At 38.2% G+C, this 13,806-nt stretch overlaps 1 protein-coding gene across 4 annotated transcripts in view; it reads left to right on the forward strand.

The window, feature by feature from the left end:
- PDE1C (phosphodiesterase 1C) overlaps positions 1-13,806 on the forward strand; it is a 198,448-nt gene that overhangs the window by 143,016 nt on the left and 41,626 nt on the right. For all 4 annotated transcript variants that reach the window (XM_088060783.1, XM_014258682.2, XM_014258683.2 and 1 more), the window contains 2 exons: positions 4,368-4,468; positions 6,132-6,260. In XM_088060783.1, the coding sequence (XP_087916909.1) occupies positions 4,368-4,468; positions 6,132-6,260 (230 nt within the window). The remainder of the gene's footprint in view (positions 1-4,367; positions 4,469-6,131; positions 6,261-13,806) is intronic.

The raw sequence follows: 13,806 nt of genomic DNA on the forward strand, positions 1-13,806 counted from the left end.
GCCTCCTGTAAACATCCCAAGTCTCCTGTGTTGAAAGTAGATTGCATTGTGAATTGCAGTCACACTGCAATTAGAGCAGTAAATACTGCTGTTTATCAGAAGCAGATTTGGAAGGAGTCAGGTGCTGTCTGATTCAGACAGGCTAATCCTGATGGAAGTTGTGTCACTTGCTTCTGATTGTGCCTGAAGTAAAAAGGACTTAAGTCAGAATTGCATCTAATACAGTTAGATACTCAAAAACTCCTGTGAGATACTAAATTGGTCACTGTTGCTTTTAGGACCATTAGTTAATGAAAATGCACTGCAAGTTGTAGTCAGTAGGAACAGGTGCAAAGTTGAGTAATGTGAATGGTACTCCAGTGGTGAGGAAATAGATTCCCTTTTCCTCCTCAAACCATGGAAGAAGTGCAGTTTTCATGTGGGGGTGCTCTGCTCCAAAATTAAATTAAATTGGATTAAATTAATTAATTCAATTCAATTGAATTAAAACAGCTGCCTAAATATAGCTGATCTCCATCCTATGTATATTCAGAATTACCTTTACATCTTGCTGCTTCTTGCTATGTTAGTCATTTAGAAGCAACTCAGATGTGAGTGAATGATGACTATTTCATTCTAGCCTGTGATGCAGCAGTGCTGAATGGGATTTCCTATTCTGTCTCAGAGTGCACTAAAGCAAGGAAAATGTTAAAAAAGAGCAGACCAGAAGGACATGAAAATACATGAATATGCAATAGAGAAGTTTGGACTTTTTTTCCTCTGAGAGAGATAATGCAGCGGACTACAAAGAAATAAAAAACCAAACCCAAAATAGCCCCCCCCAAACCAAACTAAGTAAAGAAACACAGGGGACCTTTTCCTCTTTTAATTTCTTTTCAGGATTTGCTCACATCATCTATCTTATCATTACTGTAGTGTATGTATAGTTCTTAAATTGATCACTTCTACAATATTTATGTAAGCAGCTTGGACATGCTGGAACACAAGATTTTGGTTTGAGAAGTGTGTTAGGGCCATTGGTTTAATTCTTCACCAATAGGATGAAGACCACTTGTGAAAAAAATATGCACAAAAATAAGAAAAAACTCCTCATTTTTCTTGCTATCTAGTAATTTGTAATGTGGAAAATTTGTTTCTTTCACATTTAAATTGTCTATATAGTTAAAATTTGTTCTAGTTTTAAAAATAAGAAATAGGTTTCTGGTTCACCTTTATATGGTTCATTTGCCTTTGTCATGCTCCCTCTTATTTATGAACTCTCTGAATAGTTTTGATCCATCCCTCTTTTTTTTTAATTTTATTTTCAATTAAATCTTCTTTCCCTCTCCTTTTGTAGAATTTCCTCAGTTTTCCTGTTATTTTTTCCCTCTGGATGATGCTTTGGAGTTAATTAGTTATACTTTATTGTATGAACTACAGTACAGTTTTTGACTCTCTCATAGAAAAAATGTTGAAAGAGAATTTGAAATTAATCTGATGTTTATCTCATAGAGGATTGGCATACGAACATGACGTGCAAGAACAGCTTCCAAGAGCTGGCACACTTTTTGTTCATTTCATTCCTTCCATTATTAAATTCTGTTGTTCAGCTCTGATTATTACTTTGTTTTGTATTGTTTTCTAATTAATCTTTATAACTGTTTGGAAATTCCACAATTTCTTTTTCAACCTAGACAATGAAGAGAAAACTGTACTGTTTAAGACTTCTTTCTCTGATACTGTCACGAATTACAGGAAACTATTTCCTGCAGCAGACCTGAAAAATTGTGAAAGTGCAGGTCTTCTGTCACATCTTTTAGTACTAAAGGGATGCTTCACATTTACTGTATATTTTTGAATGACAATCATGCTTTCTTGCCCATTATTTTTTTAATTCTGGAAGCCAGTACTTGGTATTTCATACATTTTACCCTCTGCCATTTCTGAGCTCCTACCATCATAAAAAGTTTGATACGGTTTTATTCTGGATTGGTTTTATCAGCCCTTTAGAAATCAAACTCATTCACTTTTCCTTGCTCTTTTTATCTTTTGTGACACTGTCCTGCTGTTCATGACAGCTTTGTTCTTTAAAAATGATTTCCCTGTTTCCAAGGTGAAATCCACCACAAAGCAGTGAAATGTAAAGTAAGCAGTTTGATGGAGATTGCATCCATTCTCTGCAGGCTCTTTGCCATATTGTTTGTTTTCACTTGCAAGGTAGTGGCAGGAAAAAAGGGACTAAAATGTTCCAGTTACTTCAGCTGTGTTACTCACAAGGCTATTTTGACTTTGTTCTACTTACTCTGCTTTATTTATTGCCAAAAATTAACAGCTGTAATTCCAGTTTTATGCTGGGTAATCTTCCCAGAATGCTGTTATGATACTTAATACTGCAAATACAAGATACTGCTAATAATAAGATCTAATACACCCTATTTGAAAACCTACCTCACCCAAAATTGTTCACCAAGTGATGCTTTGGTAAGGTGTTCTAGTCAGCACTTTTCCTTTATGTGCCTTAAGAGACAGGGTAGGAAATCTCAAACACTAAGGCTCATTGCCTTAGTTACGCTTTAAGACTTTGGACATGAGATCTTGCTAGCATGGGAATTGTCAGATGCTGTCAAGAGGGTCTGAAGTTGATGTGTTGGACTAGCTGAATGTGTCCTGAATGAGTTCTGCATGCATAATATAGGCTTGCCCTGGCTGTTTCTGACCACTTGTGCCCTGATTTTTTCTATCATTTGCAGTCTCTCCTTTTAGAAAATGGCAGACCTCTGTTAAGAATGGAAGTCCAGATCTAGACATGTAGCCTAGAAACCCTAGTTCCATTTTTCCCCCATTGCAGTTGCCAGAAGTTATTGCTTGAAACTTGAATTAATGTTCTTAATAATTTGGAAATCATTCCTTTCTCACAAGTCACAGCTGGAAAAAAATTTGAACAGATTTCTCTGCCATCAGTGCTCTCCAATCATGTCCTGGATCAATTGTGTAGATATGAGAAAATAGTGAAGTTTCTGTTTCTGATCATTTCTTGCACTTCTCACTGTTCTTTCTCTCTTGCCATAAAAAACCCAAACAAACAAAGCAAAGCAAAGCAAAGCAAAACAAAACAAAACAAAACAAAACAAAACAGAAAAAAAAAGGAAAAAAAAAAGGAAAAAAAATGGAAACAGCCCAAACCCAAGAACTACCTTGATTATGGTCAGTAGAATTGTTCAAAATATCTCTGGGCTATATTTTCAAACTACATTTGTAATGTAAGGGGATCTTTAAAACTGAGGCTTGCTCCATTCTTCACTGGTTATGCAGAGATGACTGTGAAACACAGATAAAGAGGTAGACAGGTTGCTGTTTGCAGAGCCCAACTGTTACCTGTGCTTCCCTGCACATGCTTAACACCCTAGTGGTGGCCCCTGAGCTATAGGAGATGTCTAGAATAGATTTTGGAAGTCTTAGTGCCTTTGCTGGACTTTGAATTAAAAAAGAGTGTATGTGAAATACATTTGCAGGTTGACAGTAAGGTGTTAAAGAAGTATTTGGCAATCACTGTGGTAAAGGTTTTTTCTAAATGCAATACATTTAAGCATTTCATACAAATATTTACTGCATCCACAGTATCTAAAACCTTTGACTCCAAAGTGCTTGATGTTAACAAGACTCCTTGTGGGCTACCAGAGGAAAAACCAGACAATAAAATGATTTATTGACTCAGATAAAAATTATTCAAACCATCCAAATAATTTATAAATCTAAGGCAAAAGTGACTTAAGCATTGTAAAATAAGGCTTTGACTGGGAATTAGGAAAATCACAGAAATGTCAAAGCTTTCTCAAGTGCTTTTAAAAATGATATATAAATACCAAGATGTGCATCTTTTGAGGTTGTCTTCCTTGTTCTCCTTATGATTCAGTGAATGACAAAGACTTTTCGTTTTCTGAAAAATAGTGGCATTCTTCTGTGTCTGAGTCTCTGCTGCTCAGGTAAACTGAACTGAAAATACATACCCTGGTGGTATATGTTTACCTGCATATATATTATCAAGTTTCTCTCCACCTTGAACCTGGATTTTTTGAGTTTTCCTTGTTTCTTTTCTTCAAATATTGCTCTTTTAGAAGGGCACATGTTTCCCCTTGCTCTGCCTTAAACCTTATTAGCTCCTGAAACAATTTTGCTGAAGTTCAGTTTATTTAGATGAAGGTCCAGAATGAGTACTGGTTGGCTTTTATGTATCAGCCAGAGAAGCTTGCCTTAAAACAGCTGTCAGACTGCAAAGGAAAGGTAATGACAGGCAACATTGACTATCAACAGAGAATAAATACTTACCTTAGAAGACAAAAGCCTGACAAAATGACAGCTTATCTGATTGTACTGTAATCTCTTTTCAGCACTGGCTGACAGAGCTGGAGATCTTCGCTATGATTTTCGCAGCTGCCATACATGACTATGAACACACTGGAACCACCAACAATTTTCACATCCAGACACGGTGAGGCCACTGTAAATCATGACAAAGGGTCAGGAAATAGAGGGAGAAACCTTGGGAGAATAACAGTACAGCAGCCTTAGAAAAGTGCAGGAACTTCTGCTTTCAAGTGTTTCAAGTGTCAAGGAGGAAAGTTCACTTTCTCGGGTTACATTTAATTTTTTCTTGTTCAGATGTTTACAATGGAATGCATGTATTCTAAATTCCTGAGCATTGCTTCATATTAATAACCAGGAAAAAGAAAGATTCAAAAATATTTCCATGTAAAGTTTTCAAAGAGAAATGGCTGTATAGAGTGATGTATTTTGATGAAGTTTTGAAGGAGATACTGTCATTTTACAGTTTTTTTCCTTTTTGAATTTGAAGAATCAAATATAATCAGCATAAATCAGGCATTCAACCATGTTTGTTGCATTCATCAGTGAACATGAACACTACACATATTATTTTTACTTGTGTTGGAAACCACACCTGCAACAAGGGGATATGCTTACCACTACCTAGTCAGAGAAATACTCTTTTAAAGCATCATAAATTGCTAGATAGAGCTATAATAGGTTTAAAAAGCTTTTGGGTTGGTGGAAGAGAGGAAAATAAGATGGAGATGGCAGCAAAATTCAGAAGTATGCAAAGATTATGAAGTCTCTAGTTTCAGTGATAATTTGGCATCTAATTTTGACAATAGGAGAGTGCTGGTAGCAATGCCAAAATGTCTAAGTGTCCTCGGCTGACATTGCACACTTGGGCATTTATAAGATGCATTGTGATTATGTGTCTGTAATTAAAATATGTGTCTGTAGTGTGTTAGCTGAATCATGCTGTGCATCAATAATGATTTTCAGAATAATGCACACGTATGCACAGTAGTGACTGGGAACATAGAAAGAAGATTGTGTCTCCATTCTGGGTGAAGCCACACTACTCTTCTCACAACTTCATGCATACAGGAATTAGGGATCTGCTATACTTTCCAAATACTTATAAAAATGTTCAAGAATATCAGACAATGTGAAGCGTCAGAGGATAAAAATATACTCTCTATGAAGCAAATCTGATTAAGGACTGTAACAAAACATATTCACCCTCTGTTGCTGTTAACTTCTTTGTCTTAAGACCAGTTTACCCTTTCATCAGTCACAGATCTCTGCTCTGGGGCTTAAAAACAGGCATAAAGTACCTTTGGTCTTAACTCTGTCCCACTGGCAATTGCCTTTCCAGACAACATAGTCTAGCACACAGATGTCAGAAATCAGTTGAGCTATATCTTGCTTACAGCCAGTTTGCTGTTCTGTAAACAGTATTGGGTCACATCTTGCAATTGCCTACTTGAATACAGTCCAATTTTATTATCAGACAGACATACATAAGAACTAGGAAAAAGCCTCATGGTTCTACTCCAAGTTTACATATCTCTCACAGCTTTCAGCACTTGTTTTCAACTATGTAGCAAGGTAGTTAGGTGAATCTCATCTGGTGAAATGGATTTTGCAGTGTTCTTTAGGTTTCTTTTACTGAGTAACAGCAATTAACAAAGAATTACAAAATAATCTTAAAATGTTTATATCTATTCTATAGACTTAATTGCTGTAGCTGATCAAAGGAAAACTTCTGAGTCTCTTTAGACAGGGAAGAAACAACCTTTCCTATGTTTTCTTTTAAATGCTAGGTCAGACTCAGCCATTCTGTACAATGACCGGTCTGTGCTTGAAAATCACCATGTTAGTGCGGCATATCGTCTTTTGCAAGATGATGAAGAGATGAATATTTTATCTAATCTCTCAAAGGATGATTGGAGGTAAAAATGAGCATGGTGGATGCCTAGGAATATTGCAGCATCATCATATACTGGTATTGCCTTGGTTGAATAGCAATATGCATTATTGTATATTACATGTTAGTCTTTCTATGCTACAAGATAAAGAACTTTAAAAGGTGATTGTCTTTTTTTTTCCTGCTTTCCATTTTCACTTCTGATAATGAGACTAGACTTTGTGACAATGGGTTATAGTTTACAAATTGACTCCCATATAATTACTAAGTATCACAGAGACACTCTTTGTATACATGTAATTGAGTGTAGTGCTAGCCTGCTGTTTCTTTGTCCTAAATCATAAATATAACCTTTATGTACTTTAACACTTCCTGCCTGGAAATTAAAAATGGGACTTAATACAAAACATAATCCGGTCCAGGAGCATGGATCTACTACATATGCTTAGGAGATTTAAGAAGCTGTAATTTAAAAAGCACCTCATTAAATATCTGATTTATGTGCCAAAATAAGTCCATGATTAACTTTCTAATAGCAGACTGTTCAAAGTGATGATGATTTTCTGTTTTCATAGAGTTTTGTGAATTTCAAGGGGTGATAATTTAAAAATGGCTTAGAGTGCTAGACAGGAAGGATCTCACCCCATGGTCTTTTTCATGGAAGAGGAAGCAACTTGTGAATCGTGTGACACACAGTGCCTTCTACATATTCTTAAATGTAACATAGTGCTGAATAGTTGTTTAATCTAATTTTAATATAAATATGGGGAAATAAGCCTGTGTCTGGGGTTGACTTCTACCAAAATGGTTAGTGAAGGCTCTGCTTGCTAATCTGTTTAGCCTAAGTTTCCTATTTATTTCAACTTGTCAACAGTGATGTGATCCTATAGCCAAACACCAGGAACTTACAGTGCTGATTTCAGTCAATAGGAGTGTTGTGGAGGAGTGTCCTGAAAATTCTATCTGCATATATATGTAATAGTGTCATGGTGGGCAGCAAGAAGATACACATTTTTTTCTATTTCAGATAGAAAATATCTCCACTGAGATGTCAAAAATCTATTTTAGGTACAGATGAAAATGCCTTCTCAAATATTGGCACCAAATTACTGCTTTGCTTAATGTTGGTCAGGAAAAAACTAAGGAACTAAGTGATTAGAAACATCAGCCTTAGAGCCACTGTCTACAAGGAAAAGCCACTGTTTTTAGTGAAGCAACTAATTGCATATGTTTTGTTGCATAGATACTGGCTTTAGGTAAATGGTCTGCTTTTGAGCTTTAAACATTTGAAAGTTTTTGATTGAATTGAAGCCAGTTTCAGATATTTCTCATTGGTTCTGTAGTGCCAGTATGTGTGTTCTGTTGATGCAATGTACTTAGAATCCAAGTATCAAAGAGTAACCCATCCCTTTAAAAAGTACTGTAACTCCCTGAGCAAAAGTATTCAGTGGCTTGGATTGCTTATTTGTTCTCTCTCAAGTATGATTTTATCTGCCGATCAAGCAGCAGTGCTGCAGAATAAAGGGCGTTGTCCGGACCTGCTCTAATTCTAAAACATTGTGATTACCGTGTGCTTTTGCTTTTGACTGCCACTACAAATTCCCATAAGCAAACATTTGGGAAGCACTGTAAACATCAACTGACTTCAGCAAAATCTGAGGTGTTGAAAAATAAAACCTAAAAAGTCCAGAGTTTCCTTATTCTAGGACTCAAAAGTAGGACCCTTAGTATTGAAAGATGCTTTGGGCAGCTAATAAAATGTACCCAAATTACACTTCACTTTTATAGACTGACAAATCTCCCTCTGCAAAAGGCCTGTGTGATGTTTTTTGGGCTATAAATTCTTGAGTATCTTTCTGAGCTGAGCTCTGACTTCTTTTTTCATGTTACTAGGAAAAAAAGATCTGATGATCTGCAATCGTTGATGTCTGTGTGGATTTTATAACTTTTTGGTATTCTTTCATCTAATTAGGGAATGTATTTTCAGAAAAGATACATAGAAAATTGGAGACACATTTCATAGCTGAAAAATAAATGGCCATGGGTTTTGTAAGGAAAGCAGATGAGAATGGAAGAGGACTTTTGGGTTACAGTAAGAAGAAAAGACATGAATGTTTACTAGTGCTTAAACAACATTTTTTTTCCTTCACAGAGGTATATGTATATTTCTCTGGTGCTTATTAAATATTTGAAAATTAATTGAGTTGCTGCATTTTGTGAATCCCATTTGTGCAAGTGATCAGATGAAAAAACTATATCAAAAACAGATCACAGTGAGCTAAGAAAATAAATGCAAAGTGAACGTATGTTTTCCAATATGATATTACAGATGTCTTTTTGACACTGTATTTAATTGTTAGTAAGTTCCATGGAGTTTATTGAAACCTTTACTGCCAAATATAAAATAAAAATAATAAATAAAATAAGGAAGTTGAATAAAGGCCGAACAAAAAGATATCTGGAAAATGTTTAGTTGTTTAGCTGTGTATAGGAATACAACTTCAGGAAGAACTTTGAATTCAATACTGACTTTCTCAGTAAAGCTGCTTGGTGTTTTGTCCCTCAAATAATTCTGAACCCTACTTGTCAATCACTGTTACTTGTTTCAAGACTGTAGTGAGAAACCACAATTTTTTTACTGGCCTTGTTAATATGCTTTTTTTTTTTTTTTTCATAATTAATAGTATGTGCATGCTTGCAGGACCATGTAAAATTTTATTGTAAAATTTTGTTCCTGTGAACTCAGGATAGGCACATGCATATTCTGAGTTTAATACCTTTAGCAAGAATCTGCCAATGATGATATTTCTTTTAATGTAGTATTTTCCTATAATAAAGTGCTGGGACTTTGAACAAAATTCAGTAAAACAAACTGCATGAACTGATACAGAGGAATAAGGGAATACAATTCACATTTTTTGGATCCCAGTATTTTATCCACTCCTTATTCCATACCATCTCTATCATCTCCCAATTAATATTTTTTAACTATATACATATATACATACAAACAACTATATACAAATACAGGTATTATTTCAGTAGTCACTGATTGTTCCCCCAAGATGTGGATTGACTTCATTTAGTCCATGACTGATATAATGAGAGCAGTTCATTCTCATTGTCCATGTTATTTCCAACATGGAGTGGCATTGCCTTTCAGCAACAAGTGTTGCATATACCATTCAACATTACAGACTGTTCTCATTCAAAGTCAAGTTCCACTGAGGTACATGACATGTTTCACTGTCCCTCTGCATTACTCACCAAGTGTAACCAGGTCCTTGAGCAAAAACAATCCCATGACTGGGTTAGCCTTTGCTTGAAGCAGGATTAATCTAAACTGTCTTTCCTAACATAGCTCTCATATGCATCATGGTGACTTTATTTCTATCTGCTGTGCACAGAGGTAACAATTGCGTAAGTTCAGTTAATTGAATCTCTGGTATTAACTAACCAGGTAGACTTTATTAAATGCAGATGCCACAGTTTGGAGATTCGATCGACCATTGCCTTCAGTGTGGATTTTTACAGTCCATTGTTCTGCTTTGCTTTTCCAGCAGTTGGTACATGATAGAATATGATATACCAACACAAGGGTCTCAGCACTATGATCTCTAGCCCAGGTGTTTACAAGGCTATTTTTGAAATGAGTCCCATTGCCCAGTATAGTGTTCTGGGCAGTGACATGAAGCATGGGGTATGTCTCCAGCCATCCAGTGGTAGTTTCTACCATTGTGAGCACATAGCATTTGCCTTGGTGGGTTTGTGCAGTGTGACGTAATGAATCTGCCAGGCCTCCTCATACATACTTTCAGACCAATGCTCCCCATACCACAGGGGCTTTATCTGCTTGGCCTGCTTGATTGCAGCCCACATCTCACAATCATGGATTATGTGGGATATAGTATCCATGGTCAAATCCACCCCTTGGTCACAAGCCCATTGATGTATTGCATCTCTTCTTCCCTCATGACTTGAGGCATTATGGGCCCACCAAACTAGAAATAACTCACCCTTGTGCTGCCAGTCTATATCTGCCTGAGACACTTTAATTTTGGTACATATTCTTCTCATTCATTCATTCATTCATTTGACCACGCTCTTCTCATTCTGTCCTATCCTAACTGACCCAAGGGCAACTGCATGGGCAATCTCTTGTTTGATCTGTTCAAAGTATTGTTGTTGTCCAGGGCCCCACATGAAATAATTTTTCTTCTGTGTCACAATGTAGAGAGGGCTTGCAATCTGGCTGTACTCTGGGATGTGCATCCCTCAAAACCCATGGTGCCTGGGAATGTCTGTGTTTCCTTCTTGTTGGTCAGTGGGGAGATGGTAGCTATATTGTTAATCACCTCTTCTGGAATTTGTTGATGTCCATCTTGTCACTTCATTCCTAGCAAATGGATTTCCTGTGCAGGTCCCTTGACCTTACTTTGTTTGATGGCAAAACCCACTTTGAGGACAACCTGGATTATTTTTTCCCCTTTCTCAAAAACTTTGTGTGCCATTTTACCCCATAGGATCATGTCATCAATGTACTGTAGATGTTCTGGAGCCTCACCCCTATGGCCAATGGCAGAGCTGTGCTTTCCACCCTGGGGCCATTGGTTCCAGGAGTAGGGAATGCCCCTCCAAGTGAAAGCAAACTGTGGCCTGCACTCTGCAGCTGAATAGAGAAAAATGCATTAGCAATGTCAGTGGTGGCACCACTTTTTGGCCTTGGACCCCAGTTCATACTGAAGTTCCAGCACATCTATCACAGCAGCGCTCAGTGGTGGTGTGACTTTGTACAGGCCATGATAGTTTGCTGTCAGACTCCATTCTCCTTCAGACTAATGCACAGAATATATGGGGTTATTGAAGGGTGAGAAAGTCATGCTGACCTCTCCCTGGATCTCCAGTTAATGGATCATCTTACAGATGGGAATCACAGAGTCTCGGTCAATGCAGTATTGTCAATGGTGCATTGTTTTGCCAGCAATTGGTACCTCAGGTATACTACTGCAGAAGGGGCCTCTGAAAAGCTAGGCAAGGTATTCAAGTGTTTAAATGTTTCTGTCTCCACAACAGCTATCCCAAAAGCCCAACAAAATTATTTTGGGTCTTTCAAATAAAAACTTCTAAGGTAATCTATACCAAGGATACACAGAACCTCTGGACCAGTCAAAATAGGTTGTTTTTTCCATTCTTTCCCAGTCAAGGTCACTTCAGCTTCCAACAGAGTCAACTGCTGAGACCCCCCTGTCATCCCAGCAACGGAAACAGGTTCTGTCCCCACCATGTCATGATGGCATCAGCGTAGATTGTATGCCAGTGTCAGTCAAAGCTTTGTATTTTTGTGGTTCTGATGCACCAGGATATTGGATCCGCACAATCCAATAGACACAATTAGCCCATGTCTCTATCTAGTGAGAGGCAGAGACCCTCTAGTTCTGCCTATCATTCACTCCCTGGGCATACATTCTGGAGGTCCCTTCAAGAGGGTCAGACATATCATCTTCACTTCGGTTCTGCCCAGGAACACACCCACAGGAAACGAAATTCATTCTTGTTAGTCGTTTCTTCTTTTAGTTTATGTACCTGTGCTGCTAAGATGGAAGTGGATTTTCTGTCCCATCTTCTCATGTCCTCTCACATTCACAGAGGAAGAACCATAGCTTGCCTCGTGGATTGTACTCCCTCTCCCTAGCTGTGGGATGCCTACTAGCATAGCAGAGATTCTGGTCTGTACTGCTGAAATGTAGAAAACGCTCTCCCTAAGCTCCTTTCTGAGTTTTTGATGGCTGTCTGATGGCTCTCTGATAGCTCTCTTCAATCCTCTCTTCCAATTTCCACATATACTCAGCCAGGTCGTTTTTCAAGGCTGAGGCTTCGTCTCAGGTTGGGATGTGGACAGTTGTCGCCCTGAAAACTCAGCTTCTGAGCTTGCTGACATGGTTTTCTAAAGATTTTCCCAGGACAGTAACTGTAAACATAGATATGTGTACATTCTTTCTGTTACACATCTTGTGATGGGCATCTCTCATGGCCAGTGCAGTGAGAAAGTGTTACCCTGACCATCCAATCCCTGGCCGTGGTCACAAGCCTATAAATCCTGGGACGAAAAATAAACTCTCACTTCTTTTCACCACACCTCGACCTGTGTCTGTGTGATCTATTCATCTTCAGCAGCAACAGACAGTGTCTTCATATGTCTATAGCCTTCTTGTCATAATACTCACTGTCTCATTTTCATCATTCCATTGCAGCATCACTAGGAATTGGGAGTACATTTGTGTCGCAAGCTGTGCAAGTTTCAACCACATTAATGTTGTAGTGTCTGGAATTCTTTTGTTTTCATCATTATTTGAGACTATCATAGCCTTTCAAGCTTTATCACAGTTCTTTCAAGATTTGGATTCCTTGCTTGGTGGTTTTACAAGGGCCTTGATGCAGCTGGAGGTGCTCTTGGCAAAGGCATCTCTCCTTCACAATTGCTAAGACCTGCATCCAGAGGCTGAGAGTTTGGACCTTCTTGCAATCCCCTGGTTGATACCCACATCACACAAAAGAAATCCCAAGTGCCTTGCTTCAGTGTCATCCAAAATTGTATCATCACCTGCAGTGTCCCAGACTTGAATCAGCCAGCTCGGTATAGACTCGCTTGTTCATCAGGTGAGGTATTTCTGCGGATTGAATAGACTTTCTTAGGAGAGGGATTTGATGGTTAAGTCCAGCTCTGATTCCTCTGCTGGCTGTGAGTATTCTGCCTCCCCACCATCATCCATCAGGTAAATGCACTTGGTCTTGTATTTCCTCCTCTGGACAGGGGTGACTACTACTGGCTTAGGTTGCCCTTCTGGTTTAACTGTAGCCTGAGTGACCAGGGTGTCTGATGATTTGTTCCTCTTCCCCTTCAGCTGTAGGTGCTGCTGTGCAGTAATGACCATCATGCAATAAACATTATCCATGTCCCAGCACAGTGCAGTAAGTTACCCTCTTTGGAGCTGCTACTGTAATTTTCCTTCAAATATTCTGTTACCTTTGCTGGGTTCTGTATTTGTTCAGGGGAAAATTTCCAAACCATTGGACTAGGTCATTTTTTCAAAATCTGGCTTACATCCTCCCATATTCCATGCCACTCAGGATTTTTCACCCCTGGGACAGATCTCTGGGCAACCTCCCTGGAAATCTCAGCCCTGATTCTAAACATGTTGTGGACTGCTATGTATAGAGGAGACATAGCAGAATTAGCAACAAGAGTATAATGTCTTGACATCCAGAGGGAATTCAGCAATCTCAAAAAGTGATGTGCTAGACCTGAAGAGGTAGAAGGAGGTGAAAGGTTGGGAAATATCATCCCCTCCTTTTCCACCAACAGGTTGGGTGAGATTGTTAATAAGCTTTCAGAAACAGCAGCCCAGACCAGGACAGGCAAACAACAATGAATACACATCTGAAATGATCTTTATTACCTCTGATATTATCTTTCCATAAACTGGTATCATGGAGTGTATAAACAAAGCAATCTTGGTTTGTATTCCTGATCTGAAAAAGAACACATGTGAATAAATGACTGCTGTTTCATT

Source organism: Pseudopodoces humilis, chromosome 1 (genome assembly GCF_049639895.1).
Source record: "Pseudopodoces humilis isolate 2021_Gansu_Grassland_sample_001 chromosome 1, ASM4963989v1, whole genome shotgun sequence".
NCBI lineage: Eukaryota > Metazoa > Chordata > Aves > Passeriformes > Paridae > Pseudopodoces > Pseudopodoces humilis.